Source organism: Pelophylax lessonae (genome assembly GCF_965119305.1).
Source record: "Pelophylax lessonae genome assembly, chromosome: 3".
In the NCBI taxonomy this organism is placed as follows: Eukaryota; Metazoa; Chordata; class Amphibia; order Anura; family Ranidae; genus Pelophylax; species Pelophylax lessonae.
Genome location: NC_138770.1, coordinates 414,554,819 through 414,570,492, shown reverse-complemented (window position 1 = coordinate 414,570,492; position 15,674 = coordinate 414,554,819). Strand labels below are relative to the sequence as shown.

Below are 15,674 nucleotides of genomic sequence, written 5' to 3'. Positions count from 1 at the left end.
AAAACCTTCTGGTCCAGAAGTGGTTAAGTTGATCCTTCATTCACTATGTAGCGTGTCACTGATCTTGGACAAAAATACTGCATGCAAATGTCCTGGCACTTGATTTTTATTTTGTTCTTGGTCAGTGACTTACCAAGCATTGAAGGAAAAGTAAACCTGATGGCCTCTGTGCTGCATGCATCTTGAAAAGCAAGTCAAAATAGCAGCTTACATATTAATGTCTTGGCAAGCTACAGACCTTTTGAGCAATTTTCCGTGTATAATTTTAACTTGGAACTCTCCAGACTTTTCTAAAAACCAATACTGCTGTGGAAATAGGAATGAAAAAGTTTGTTATTGCATCTCACTTGGCTTGGGTTGTAGTTGTATAGGCTTGCTATAGATGCATGGTAAGTGGGCTTTAAATTTAGCTAGATACAAAACTTTTATTTTTTTTTTTATCAGTTTATTTCAATTTGTCTTCTGCTACATATTTTTGGTAAAGAAACTCCCAAAAAGCGTATATTAATTGGTTTGCACAAAAGTTATAGCATTTACAAACTATGGGATAGATTTTTGGACTTTTTTTTGTTTTTATTAGTAATGGCGGCGATCAGCGATTTTTAGTGGGACTGTGACATTGCGGTAGACAAATCTGACACTAAGTGACACTTTTCTGGGACCAGTGACACCAATACAGTGATCAGTTCTAAATAATATGCACTGTTACTGTATAATTGACACTGGCAGGGAAGGGGTTAATACTGGGGGTGATCAAGGGGTTAAGTATGAGCCTAAATTGTGCTTACTAACTGTGGGGCGGGGGCTCTGTGACAGGTACACAGAGATCGGTGTTTCAGCTTAGCTGAGACACACGATCTCACTGTGCCTGTCTGACAGGAGAGCTGCCTTGTTTCCCTTCCCCTTCCTTTCCCTTGTTTTGCCTTGTTTCCTGTCAGTTTCCCTGAAGATCGCGGGAGGCCGGGGGCGATTGCGCCCACACCTTCCATGGTTTTGATCCCGCTGTGTCTAATCACAGCGGAAGTGCGGCTCTGGTGGCGCGTGCACCCGCTGCAGAGACATAGTCACGTAGATCTAGGTGATCATGCCCAGCCGAGCCGCCTTGCCGCAGTAAATCTGCATGGGGTGGTCAGCAAGTGCTTAACCCTGCCAAAGAAAAGCACATTTAAATAAAAATTCCTGATATGGCAATCTTTCTCTGATTGGGCAAGGTGGAGAGTGTGACGATAACACTCCACCTCTCCAACTCATCGCATTTGCATTAATTGAAGGATTCTGTGACTGGCACTCATGTCGAGCGGTCAGCCTCCGGGGATCAAAGTGCAGCATAGCAAGCGCTGGGCACTGGACCCAAAAGCCAGTGGAGATCACTGGAGTTGTGGTCTACTACAGTGATTTCCAACTTCTAGAGCAGGGATCCTCAAACTACGGTCCTCCAGCTGTTGCGGAACTACACATCCCATGAGGCATTGTAAAACTCTGACATTCACAGACATGGCTAGGCATGATGGGAATTGTAGTTCCTGAACAACTGGAGGGCCATAGTTTGAAGACCCCTGTTCTAGAGGTACAGTATATCTAAGCTGGAGCAATGTAACTTATCGGCTCCATGGCTCACTGGGAGGCTGAGCCAGCTGGCAGTCAGGCATTTGGGATCTCTCCAAAGCCTGTACCTAGACATCAGTCAACAGCGGACTTTAGCCCTTTTGTTGGCTGAATATGGGTTACAGGAGTGCAGAACGAAGCACACTCCTGTGATTCACAGAAGTAAGGCCAACAAAAACTTTGGCTCTTCTACTTTTTACTTTTTTCTTTAAAGTGCTTCCAAAGACTGAAGGTTTTTTACCTTCTTGCATTAAAACGCAGGAAGGTAAAACATTCTCTGGGCAGCACCCCCCCCCCCAGCCCCCTCAATCCTTACCTGAGATCCCTCCAATCCAGCGATGTTCACAATTGCCTCCTCTGCTGTACCGGGACTCTCCCTCCCAATTGGCTGAGACAGCAGCGGGAGCCCATTGGCTCCCACTGCTGTCAATCACAGCCAGTGAACCAATGAGGAGAGACTGCTGGGTGGTGGGGCCCAGCCGGGACTCTATGTGTCTTATGGACATATAAAACAGTGGCTCTGGAGCAAACACACAACGGTGCCCTAAGGGCAAGTGGCTTTCTCTGCTGGCACTGCTCAAAAAGGGAGGAGCCAGGAGCTCCAGCGGGGGACCCGAAAAAAAGAGGATCAGAGTAAGTAAGTATAACATGTTTGTAATTTAGAAAAAAAACAAAAAAAAGCTTTAATACCACTTTAAGTATAGCATGTTTGCAACTGAGTTTTACATACAAAGCATTATGTTTCGGCTCCTAAACCACCAATCAGCATCAGACCTGCGCTGCAAGTTTAAATCTGATTGGTTACTGCAGAGAAATAACACTAATTCTTATAAAGAACATGCTGATACAGAAGGCTAATTATATATTTGTGCTTTCATATCCATGCCACTAAAGTTTTAATTGTCTTACTAAACACGCAGTCATGGTTTGATAAGTTTCACAGTCATTTCAAAGTGCTGCCCCTAATTATATGCATTTGTTTTTTTGTTTTGTTTCATTATTATTGAGTTATTTTACTTTTGATTTATAGTAATGTTAAAAATCAGGAAAAAAAAACTAAAGGATGGCTACCAAATAGAACTTTTTTTTTTTTGTAAATGTTAAATCACAAAATGTGTTATCCATGGTGACAAGTCCACTATGAATCACTGTGTTTGATGTTGATGCAGATAATTAGTTCTCCGTTAATTGAATTAGAAAGAAAAATGTAAATGTTTCCACATATCATTATTCATTAATCATGTTCAATGAAGTAATGGCTTACCATTTTTAAGGGCACTTTGGCTCACAACAAATTATTCAGGATTGACCCGTTATTTTTGGCTGGCAGTGTTTCTTTATGTGCCAGCTTTCCATCATTGCATATGGCTGCTTTTCATATCACTACAATACTGCGGGTTGTATCTTAAAACTCAATTTGCTGCTAAATGTATGCATCTCTGCAGATTGATATTATCTGTGTACTTGGTCAGTATTTAGATCCTACCTCATACCTCCCAACATTTGAACTTCAGAATGAGGGACACTGGAGGAGTGCGCCGCAGTAAAATATGGGTGTGGCCAATCACTTGGCAGTGGGAGGGGCTTAAGGGATGTGGTTAAACAAAACGCAGGCTTCCTTGTACCTATAAAATATGTTTTGATTGCTTTGTCTGAGCCTACCTTAAAGAAGAACTTCAATAACATAGTCAGGGATTGCATAGCAACCAGCAACTGTTGAGAAAATGAAGACTTTGGTGAGATGTATAAAAGCAGAGCACAGGGGTGGGGAATGCTGCAGTCAGTGACGGATTTAGGATACATAATGCAGGCTGCAGGGGTCCAGGGTGTGTAATGCAATGTGTTCAAGAATCAGGAGTTGTAACACACTCAGGGCTGTAGTCAGTGCTGAGTTTATGAGTACATGATACACACAGAGAGCATGGTCCAGGAGTACATAATGCACAGAAAGCAGGGAACAGAAGAATGTAGTGCACATAATGCAGAGGACAGGAGTATGTAATGTACAGAATGCAGGGGACAGAAAAATGTAATGCACAGAATGCAGGGGCCAGGAGTGTGTGATGCACAGAATGCAGGGGGCAGAAGTATGTAATCTACAGAATACAAGGGGCAGGAGTATGTAATGCACAGAATGCAGGGGTCAGGAGTGTGTATTGCACAGAATTCAGGGGGCAGAAGTATGTAATGTATAGAATGCAGGGGACAGGAGTATGTAATGCACACAATGCAGGGGACAGGAGTATGTAATGTACAGAATGCAGGGGGCAGGAGTATATAATGCACAGAATGCAGGGGGCAGGAGTATGTAATGCACAGAATGCAGGGGTCAGGAGTATGTAATGCACAGAATGCAGGGGTCAGGAGTATGTAATGCACAGAATGCAGGGGTCAGGAGTATGTAATGCACAGAATTCAGGGGGCAGAAGTATGTAATATACAGAATGCAGGGGGCAGAAGTATGTAATGCACAGAATGCAGGGGACAGGAGTATGTCATGTACAGAATGCAGGGTGAAGAAGTATGTAATGTACTGAATGCAGGGGGCAGGAGTATGTAATGTACAGAATGCAATAGATGGGAGCATGTAATGCACAGAATGCAGGGGACAGGAGTATGTAATGTACAGAATTCAGGGGACAGGAGTATGTAATGCACAGAATGCAGGGGACATGAGTATGCAATGCACAGAATTCAGGGGACAGGAGTATGTAATGCACAGAATGCAGGGAACAGGAGTATGCAATCTACTGAATGCAAGATGCAGGGGTATGTAATGTACAGAATGCAGGGGACAGGAGTTTGTAATACACAGAATGCAGTAGATAGGAGTATGTTATGTACAGAATTCAGGGGGCAGCTCCATCCATTCCCTTGATCCCATCCCGGCTCCATCCATTCCCCTGATCCCATCCCGGCTGCATCCACCTACCCAATCCCATTCCAGCTCCATCCACCACCCTGATCTAATCCCGGCTCCCTCCACCTCCCAGATCCCATCCCAACTCCATCTATCCCCTGATCCCATCCCAACTATAACCATTCCCTGATCTCATTCCGGCTCCATCCATCCCCTAAACCAATTCTGGCGCCATCCATCCCTCTGATCCCACCTTGGCTGCATCCACCCCCCTGATCCCATCCCAGATCCATCCATCCTCCTGATCCTTTCCTAGCTCCATTCATCCCCCTAATCCCATCCCAGCTCCATCCACCCCACCCCCCCCTCCCCATTGCCTCCCTCCTCTGCAAGTCTTGTGTACAAAGAAATCACAGACCTGGGATAAGCCGCGTTGTGGCAGAGTGGTGTGCTGCTCTCCACCACTGTGTACAGTAAAACACAGGAGGAGGGGAGGGTTCAGTGCACTACGATCTGCACTGTGTATCAGAGGCAGCGGGGAAGAGATGCCGGCTGCCATATAATGTGTTGCTCGTGGCGTGCGGGAACCAAGACACCCCGCACATGCCATGAGCATTCCTAGACTCAGCCCCGATTCGCCTAGACAGGGGCCCATTTCCATAGCCAGTCCCGGTGATTCAGGGACGGTTAGGAGGTATGCTATCTGATCATATAATGTACTCTGTAACATCCCATAACTGCTTTCAGGGTCCAGGAACCTGTGTCTTAAAACCCCCTTTTCCCAATATTTACGCACATGTCCTCCTTACCTGTCATTTATTACCAGTGGCAAACTACTTATGCACTCTGTACCTTCTTGTGTCAGGAAACCTTTCTGCATAGCCTTGTAGAGTACAAGAATGTTCTTTCTATGTGTAGGGAAGAAACCCACATCTGTACACACAGGAACACAGGCTTTTTTTTTTTTTTGAGTAAAGAGGCTTAACTTTCTCTTTGGTAAAACGTTTTTTTCCATGGTACACAGCCTAGAAGATATAAGCCATATAACCATAAGGGGGCATTCTTTACAGTTCTAATTCTGCTTAGAAAATGCAGCACAGGTTATCACAAGCATTGCTCAGTGTTATTACGATGCTTCTAGTAATGTTCTTCTGCTGCACCCTCCTCAGCAGGATCAGATTAGTGGTGGTATAGATCCAGACACCATTTAGACAGCTTTAGGACTCTATAATAAGTGCAAGCAACTAGAAGTCAGCATCTTCACTAACTTTACAAAACTGTGGAAAAAAGTCATTAATGCAGGTACATGCTGAGATATGGCACCATAGTTCAGTGTCTGCTAAGCTTAGACCCAAATGCACTGTGATATTTCAGTCTCTTTTCTGAATTTCCCCCTGCATTGGTCACTGTGCCAATTAATACATGTCACCTGCGTTTGCACAAGAAAGGTACTTGATTTGTGCTGCTTTTATTTCCCTATGAAGTTCTCTCATATGTGATTTTTTTAAAGTTATTACCATAAAGTAATAGACTGCTCCAGCCTAAACTTTTCTTAGGTTTGGATAGACTGGAAATTGATTTGAGTAAATACAGTACTTATGTCAAGCATTTTTTTTCTTGTTTTGTTGTCCTTGATTTGTGCTGCATTTTTTCATGTGAACACCTCCCATATATATTTTTTTTTTAAGTTATCCCTATGAAGTAAAATTGCCTATAGGGCTCCAGTTAAAACTTTTCTTAGGTTTGGATAGACTGAGAATAGACTTGAGTAAATACAGTACTTATGTCAAGTTTTTTATTTTTTTATTTTTTTTTTGTTTTGTTGTCCTTGATTTGTGCTGCTTTTTTTCCTGTGAACACCTTCCATATGTGATTTTTTTTTTAAGTAATCACCGTGAAGTAGAATTGCCTCATGGCTCCAGCCAAAACTTTTCTTAGAATTGGATAGACTGATAATAGACTTGAGTAAATACAGTACTTGCGTAACTTTTCTTTCTTGATTTGTGCTGCTTTTTTCCTGGGAACACCTTCCATATGTGATTCTTTTCTCTGAAAGTTATCCCTATAAAGCACATAGCTCTAGCCCAATCTTTTCTTGGGTTTGGATAGACTGGTAGTCGACTTGAGTAAATACAGTACATATGTTATACATTTTTTTTTTTCTGCCCTTGATTTGTGCAGCTTTTTTTTTCCTGTGAACACCTCTCATATGTGATTTTTTTTTTTTAAAGTTATGACTAAAAAGTATAATTGCCTACATGGCTCCAACCCAAACTGGAAATAGACTTGAGTAAATACAGTGCTTATACATAGTTAATGAGGCTGAAAAAAGACACCAGTCCATCCAGTTCAACCTATGATGAGTGTGTGTGATAAGTGTTTATGTCAATAGTACATTGTATACCCCTGTATGTTGTGGTTGTTAAGGTGCCCATCTAATAGTTTTTTGAAACTATCGATGCTCCTCGCTAATACCACTGCTTGTGGAAGAGCGTTCCACATCCTTACCGCTCTGACGGTATAGAATCCTTTACGCAGTTTAAGGTTAAACCGTTTCTCTCCTAATTTTAGCGAATGGCTGCGAGTCTTTTTGTATTCCCTTTCACTGAATAGTTTGTTCCCTATGCTAGGGTCACCAGTACGGTATTTGTACATTGATATCATATCCCCTCTCAAGCTTCTCTTCTCCAGAGAGAATAAGTTCAATGCTTGCAGTCTTTCCTCATAGGTGAGATTCTCCAGTCCCTTTATTAGCTTTGTTGCCCTTCTCTGGACTCTCTCCAGTTCTAGTACATCCTTCCTGAGGACCGGTGCCCAGAACTGGACGGCATACTCCAGATGTGGCCGGACTAGAGTCTTGTAGAGTGGGAGAATTATTGTTTTATCTCTGGAGTGAATCCCCTTTTTAATACATGCCAATATTCTGTTGGCTTTGCTTGCAGCAGCTTGACATTGCATGCCATTGCTGAGCTTGTCGTCTGCTAGAACCCCCAGGTCCTTTTTCATCTTTGATTTCCCCAAAGGCTCTCCCCCTAGTGAGTATCTTACATTTGCATTTCTGGCACCCAAATACTGCGCAGAAGTTATTGCCCTTAATTTAGCATCATCCGCAAATACGGAGATTGAGCTGTTCAACAATTTTCAAACAATTTTATTGGAGAGAAGTGAAAAGTGGTACAATATAATATCAGCATATGGTATACAGAGAGTATGAACATTTATCAAAAAATACATAGAAAACACATTATAACCATTAAGCAGGTAACCATAAGATCTCATAAAATGTGGTGAGATTGAGCTGTTTATCCCATCCTCTAGATCATTTATAAAAAATAAATAGGATTGTTCCCAGGACTGATCCTTAAGGGACCCCACTTTCCACACCAGACCATTCTGAGTACTCCCCATTTATCACCACCCTCTGGACTCGCCCCTGAAGCCAGCTTTTAATCCAGGTACTCACTCTATAGTCCATACCTATGTAGCTTAGTTTGTCACTTTTTTTTTATATTTGGACACAGCCACAATTTTACTTTTTTCAGATATTTACCAAAATATATTAAAGCTGTAGTTATATAATGTATATGGGCTGAAAGTGCACACTCTCAGGTTCAATGTGAGGGTATGTACATCCACATTGGAGGAAGGGTTTAGGAATTACAGCTCTTAAGAATAGCCACCCTCCCTTTTTCAAGGGACCAAAAGTAATTGGACAATTGAATCAAAAGCTGTTTCATGGCTAGGTGTGGGCTACTCCTTCCTTATTTCTTCATCAATTAGGCAGGTAAAAGGTCTGGAATTTATTCTAAATGTGGTTTTTGCATTTGGAAACTATTGCTGCGAACCTACATCATGTGTTCAAAGAAGCTGTCCATGCAAGTGAAACAGGCCATTGTAAGGCTTCAAAAACAAAACAAATCCATCAGAAAGATAGCAGCAACATTAGGAGTGGCCAAATCAGCAGTTTTGTACATTCTGAGGAATGAAGAATACACTGGTGAGCTCAGCAACATAAAATGGCCTGGATGTCCACGGGACACAACAGTAGTGAATGATCGCAGGATCCTCTCTATAGTAAAAAAAACCCATTCACAACATCTAGACAAGTGAAGGACACTCTCCAGGAGGTGTGTATATCATTGTCAAAGTCTACAATTAAGAGAAGACTTCACGAGAGCAAATACAGAGGGTTAACTACAAGGTGCTAACCATTCATAAGCCTGAAGAATAGAAAAGCCAGATTAGACATTGCCAAAAAACATCTAAAAATAACAGACCAGTTCTGGAAAAGCATTCTTTGGATGGATGAAAGTAAGATTAATCTGTACCAGAATGACAGGAAGAAAAAGGGGTGGAGAAGGCTTAGGATAGCTCATGATCCAAAGCACACAAAGTCATCTGTAAAACGTGGTGCAGCTGTGTGATGGAATGAGCATGCATGGCTTCCAGTGGAACTGGGTCATTGGTGTTTATTGATGATGTGACAGAAGACAGAAGCAGCCAGATGAATACTGCAGTGTTTAGAGATAATATTGTCAGCCCATTTCAGCCAAATGCAGCAAAGTTGATAGTGTGGCGCTTCACAGAACAGATGGACAGTGATCCAAAACACACTGCAAAAGCAACTTTTTGAAGGAAGCTTTTGAAGGAAAAAACTGTTTACTATACTTTAAGTTTTTTAATGAACACACTGAGTGGGTGTGTTCACTGGGTTCATTGAGAAAAGAAAGGAGCCGGTAAATGACATTTACTAGCCTCTTCCCTCGCTCTCCATCCTGAAACATCTCCTGCAGCAGCTGGGGGGAGAGGAGAGGAGGGAAGCCAAAAGCACTGCGGGGCATGGGGGGCAACACGGAAGAAGCCCGGGCAGTAGGAGGAATCTGCACTGTACGTAGAGATAGGGGGGGCTGGCACACCCCCTGTGCACGCCTATGGTTAATCTGATGAGAGACCTTTCTCAAAAATGCTTGTTGGAAATGTTTCCTTCAATCATCGCTGCACTCATTTGGCTGCAGTGCTGATCACTGTAGTCTAACAGTGGAGGAGTCCCCGCTGTCAGAATAAAATAACACAGAGGGAAGGATTCTTCTAGCCACCTCGGATGTATGGATGGGGGAATCCGTTCTGTTTTCTCGATCATCCTACAGACCCATGTATGCCCAGCTTAAGTCTGTCCATTGGAGTCACAGAATGCAGTAAAAATCTGAAAAAGGATATATTCCAAGAAACCTCTGAGAAAAAAAATGCCCCCCCCCTTTTTTTTTTTTTGTATTTTCCCCCAACTTTACCTTGGTTATAACATAAAACCTGGGTACCCAGCCTTGCTCCTGCCCCGTGGTCTTATATTATACAATATTGTAGTTATATGACATCTCTGCTGTTCAGAAGTTGAAGCAAAGTGTTGTATGCCTTTGTCTTATAAATAAAGAATAAAAAAAAAAAAAGAATGATTGTCTAAAGTTGGGCTTTAAGGACAATAGTAATGTTTAGCACCTCATTATAGACTGGTAATTTTCCTCTTGAGATTTGGTAAGTTAAAAGAATGCAGATAACTGATGTCTTTCTTAAGGATCAACCTAGATAGGGTTACATGCTGCTTCTTTGTCAATGGGTTAACCGCTAATATTTTTTTTTAATTTTAGGAAAGGATTCTACGTTTTTATGCCAAAACATTTTCTTCATCACCCCTGAATATGGCAAGAGAAGTTTATACAAGTTTAGGTATGTACTTTTACTTTTTGTCTTTCCTTATCTGATTTATATTATTACTATGTATTATGTGTAGTATGAATTCAGTATGAAATGACAATGGTATACCACTCCATTATAGCTTACCACGTTAGTAATTAAATAATAAGATAAGAGTATCCTTGACCTTTGGAAAGAGCCTGTATCTTTTGCATAAAAAGATTTACTTCTCAAAGGCACTTTACAAGGCAGATGATGGACTAGAAATGGGACAATGCAGAGCATGTTTTCATTTTTCGCTATTCCTGTCAGATCATCCAGTGATGTAATTGCTTTTCTGCATTGAATCAACATCTCACCATTGAGATAAATGTTCTTCATATGAGTATGCATCTCTCTTTCATTCATTTGTCAAATAAGAGAACAAAGGTTAGATTGAAACGAAGGCGTAACATACAGATAGACAGCATCAAGGCCTAAAGCATTTTCCATATCTTTTAAATTGGATAAATAGAATAAAGTGTGCAAGAGATACATAGAGATATGTTCACTGAAAATTAAAAATGTCCATATACCGCCAGTTATAGAGTTTAGGTGATTCTGACATCAGCTAAAATGGTTAACACATTTTTATTTATTTATTACACATTGTTCTGTATTTTTAATGCACCTTACAGTGTGAACATTGGCTTTACAGTTCATTCACTGAGATATAGTGACAGTATACTGGGTCTAATAGGAAATATACTTGCTGCCTGTGGTCTCTAATATGATTTAGCACTGTGTGAGGCATGCAGTGACATTGTTAGATATTTTCATTCTAAACAAGAGCTGTCAAGCACTCAATGTTTTGGGTGGACAACAATGGCCTGCAGGGACTGTGATGGCGAACCTTGGCACCCCAGATGTTTTGGAACTACATTTCTCATGATGCCCAACTACACTGCAGAGTGCATGAGCATAATGGTAAATGTAGTTCCAAAAACATCTGGGGTGCCAAGGTTCACCATCAGTGGAATAAAGTCTAGTTTAGCCTATGTAGATTATGGCCCGGGGGAGCAGGGCATCACTGATAATAAGACTAACCAGTTGACTGGGGTAGGAGGGGATCAGCACAAAACACAGGCTGGGGAGGGGTGCTTGGCAGGAAGCATAAATCCAGCCCTATCTTGAATGCAAAGTGCACATGATCACAGTTCAGGTACTACTGTAACGTCATTTAGAGATAATGTATTCTATTAAACCTCTAATGAAAAATTTCCTCCCTGATATTATATATAAAATAGCTTGCAAGGAGTAATTCTTAAAAGGAAAAAAAGTTCCATAGGCTTCTGTAAATAATAATCATAATACAAATAGTACATCTCTGCATCACATGCACATTTCCTCATATTTTCTTTTTAACACAGCAAGTAAAGATAACCGTTGATGTGCCAGAGAAATAGATTGTGCTCCTTTCTTTCTGACGTTACAGTGCCTTTTTGAGATTAGAAATCCCAAGCACATGAAGCGGAGTTCCGGCCACAAAATCGACATAATCGATTTTGTGGCCATCCGCTTGCTTTTCTTCACCTGAAAAGGAAATGGATAGTTAGGATTTTTTTTTTTTTTTTTTTACTTACCTTGTTATTGTAGAAAGAAATACTCACCTTTCTTCCACTTCCTCCCTCGGTGGTCAGCGCCGTCACTTCCGGTTTGCAATGATTCCTGGGAGCTGAAAGTCATCGCTCCCAGGAATCAATGCGACGGCACCGGCCCCGCTCGTCACTTCCGATGCGACGCCGCATTCCCTGCTAAACAGCTTCTGGGCATGCCCAGAAGCTGTGGAGGAATGCGGCGCCGCACTGGAAGTGACGAGAGGGGCCGGTGCAGGCGCATTCTGGGAGAAGAAGACACGGAAGAGGATGCAGAAGAGGATCGTGCTGGCTTCAGCTGCCCACAACAGAGATGGCAACGCTGGAGAAGAAATTTTAAAAGTGAGTATTTCTTCTTGCAGGTAAGTGCGAACCGGGACAGATCAGAGGCTATCCATTGTGGAAAGTACTAGCCCTGACTGTCCTGGGGGTATGTTCATTGAAATTTTTTTTTTGTGGCCAGAACTCCGCTTTAAAGTAACAAAGAGATGGCCCCTGCCTTATCTATAACTGGCCTTCACGGCAAGGGGCATATGGAAGGGCAAACGCATGAAAGACAAAACCAGAGAAAATTCCAAGCTCAGCTCACCAACCAGTCGGGGTTTAGTTAGCACACATTTGCAAAGGCATGTGTAAGCTACAAGGCCCCTGATTTTACGCATTCTGTTGGACAGGTTAATTGGGTTGGTAAGCAGGCTGGTTGGAGAATGTTGTCTGGTTTTGTCTTACATGATGCTAAAGTGTCACTAAACACAGGACCCTGCATTCACTATATCTGGTCTCCCAAAGTACACCAAACATGAAAATGCAATTGATTTAGTAAATATAAACTGCTTTTCTTATCAGCAGTTAGAGCAGTCTTGTGACTTCTATCCGTGTCCAGCAGAGCACTGGTTGCAGCTTGTAAGAGAAGCTTTCTTTCTCCCCTGACTATCCTATGAAGCTGCAGGACCACTGACCCTCTGTCTGGACAGAGCTGATTGGCCATGTACTGATCACATGCGATCTCCCAAGAAAAAAAAAAAAACTCTCTAGCAATACACCCCAAACTGAGCATGTGCAGTGTGACTCCAAGGCTCAGAAGATGCTTTGGGGACTGTGGAAGAAAGAGATGATCAGAGAAGACAGGATCATCAAACAGCCATTTTAGACAATGTGCAGGATTACCCCCTTAGGGTCCACAGTGAGTATAACAAGCATGCTTTACTGCATATACAGACTGATTTTACTGTTGTGGGTTTAGTAACGCTTTAATTCTGGCTATTTCATATCTGATGTATTGCAAAGGACGTAGACTTCTCCCCATCATCACCCCTTTATTTCTATAACCCATCCATGTACACAGGAAGTTCTCAGCTCACAAGACTTCTGGCAGAATCAACGTGTATTTTTGCTCTTATTGAACAGGTGAAAACTTCCATCTGTAAATTTAACAGACCAAAAGGGAACAAATAAGAGAAGTTTGTTAGCGTTTACATGCACTTTAACTAATAGCATTACCCAGGATAGTGAAGGAAGGGGGGGAAAAGTGGGACAGAATAAGGGGGTGGAGGACAAAGTCCGGGAATGAAGGAATAGAGGACTTGAGAGTGAGCACAAGGAAAAGAAAGGAGGAAAAGAAAAGGGCCTCATCCACTACGTACAAATTCGGTTTTTTTTTTGTAGAACCCTACCAGTACCCTTTGATCCAAGTATATTTTTATATTAGTGAAAGATCCAAACTGAATGCCTGTTTATAAATTGAGGGATGTGTATTACCCCTTTTTACTGCCAGGTCCAGATGGCGTACGGACCTACAGAACTGCTTGCAGCTGGCCAGGTCTGTACACCAAACAGACCTCATTCCTCCTTGTGGTGTAAGCTCATGGTTACTTTAGTGACCATAAACTTATATCAGGATTGTTCAGCAGACTCTACTGAACAAAACCTTAGCTCTGATCAGCGGATAACAATAAGATGATCAGAGCTATAACCCCAAATTGTGCCCCCCCCACCGCTGCTGCTGCTACACTGACATTTCTCCCTGCTTTACCATAAAATACACCCCTTCTCCACCTAACTGATCCCTACAGCCTCTCACCAACTCTGTACACTAAACCCTCCCCGCACCGATCCTGACCCCCCATGGCTGATGTCACAGAGCCAGTCTAGGCTCTGCAGGATCCCAACAATAATGTCGGGATCCAGCCAGATGCCTAACTGGCAGCTGGCTCAGCCTTTCAGCGCACTACTGAGAGCCTGAGCCAGCCACTACTGCCCTCCGATTCCTCAACAGCCAGTGCTCTACTAAAAACTGGAGGGGCAGAGCAGAGAGATGGTAACTAACAGTCTCTGCTCTCTGCTCAGTGAAAACTGAGAACTGAGTGATCAGCGGTCTTTTATCTCTAAGTTCTCGATCTTAGAACGGCAGGGGACAGTTGCTGAACGATGCTTGCAACCACATAGGTGATTATGTACAGTGGGTACGGAAAGTATTCAGACCCATTTAAATTTTTCACTCTTTGTTATATTGCAGCCATTTGCTAAAATCATTTAAGTTCATTCTTCTTCCTCATGAATGTACACATAGCACCCCATACTGACAGAAAAACACAGAATTGTTGACATTGTTGCAGATTTATTAAAAAAGAAAAACTGAAATATCACATGGTCCTAAGTATTCAGACCCTTTGCTGTGACACTCATATATTTAACTCAGGTGCTTTCCATTTCTTCTGATCATCCTTGAGATGGTTCTACACCTTCATTTGAGTCCAGCTGTGTTTGATTATACTGATTGGACTTGATTAGGAAAGCCACACACCTGTCTATATAAGACCTTCCAGATCACAATGCATGTCAGAGCAAATGAGAATCATGAGGTCAAAGGAACTGCCTGAAGAGCTCAGAGACAGAATTGGGGCAAGGCACAGATCTGGCCAAGGTTACAAAAAGATTTCTGCTGCACTTAAGGTTCCTAAGAGCACAGTGAGCTCCATAATCCTCAAATGGAAGACGTTTGGGACGACCAGAACCCTTCCTAGAGCTGGCCGTCCGGCCAAACTGAGCTATCGGGGGAGAAGAGCCTTGGTGAGAGAGGTAAAGAAGAACCCAAAGATCACTGTGGCTGAGCTCCAGAGATGCAGTCAGGAGATGGGAGAAAGTTGTAGAAAGTCAACCATCACTGCAGCCCTCCACCAGTCGGGGCTTTACGGCAGAGTGGCCCGACGGAAGCCTCTCCTCAGTGTAAGACACATGAAAGCCCGCATGGAGTTTGCTAAAAAAACACCTGAAGGACTCCAAGATGGTGAGAAATAAGATTCTCTGGTCTGATGAGACCAAAATAGAACTTTTTGGCCTTAATTCTAAGCGGTATGTGTGGAGAAAATCAGGCACTGCTCATCACCTGTCCAATACAGTCCCAACAGTGAAGCATGGTGGTGGCAGAATCATGCTGTGGGGGTGTTTTTCAGCTGCAGGGACAGGACGACTGGTTGCAATCGAGGGAAAGATGAATGCGGCCAAGTACAGGGATATCCTGGACAAAAACCTTCTCCAGAGTGCTCTGGACCTCAGACTGGGCCGAAGGTTTACCTTCCAACAAGACAATGACCCTAAGCACACAGCTAAAATAACGAAGGAGTGGCTTCACAACAACTCCGTGACTGTTCTTGAATGGCCCAGCCAGAGCCCTGACTTAAACCCAATTGAGCATCTCTGGAGAGACCTAAAAATGGCTGTCCACCAACGTTTACCATCCAACCTGACAGAACTGGAGAGGATCTGCAAGGAGGAATGGCAGAGGATCCCCAAATCCAGGTGTGAAAGACTTGTTGCATCTTTCCCAAAAAGACTCCTGGCTGTATTAGATCAAAAGGGGGCTTCTACTAAATACTGAGCAAAGGGTC

At 42.7% G+C, this 15,674-nt stretch overlaps 1 protein-coding gene across 2 annotated transcripts in view; it reads left to right on the top strand.

Annotated features, from left to right (window-relative positions):
• The window catches only part of TBC1D32 (TBC1 domain family member 32), a 532,407-nt gene that overhangs the window by 87,690 nt on the left and 429,043 nt on the right, over positions 1–15,674 (top strand). For both annotated transcript variants that reach the window (XM_082249090.1, XM_082249089.1), the window contains exon 7: positions 10,108–10,186. In XM_082249090.1, the coding sequence (XP_082105216.1) occupies positions 10,108–10,186 (79 nt within the window). The remainder of the gene's footprint in view (positions 1–10,107; positions 10,187–15,674) is intronic.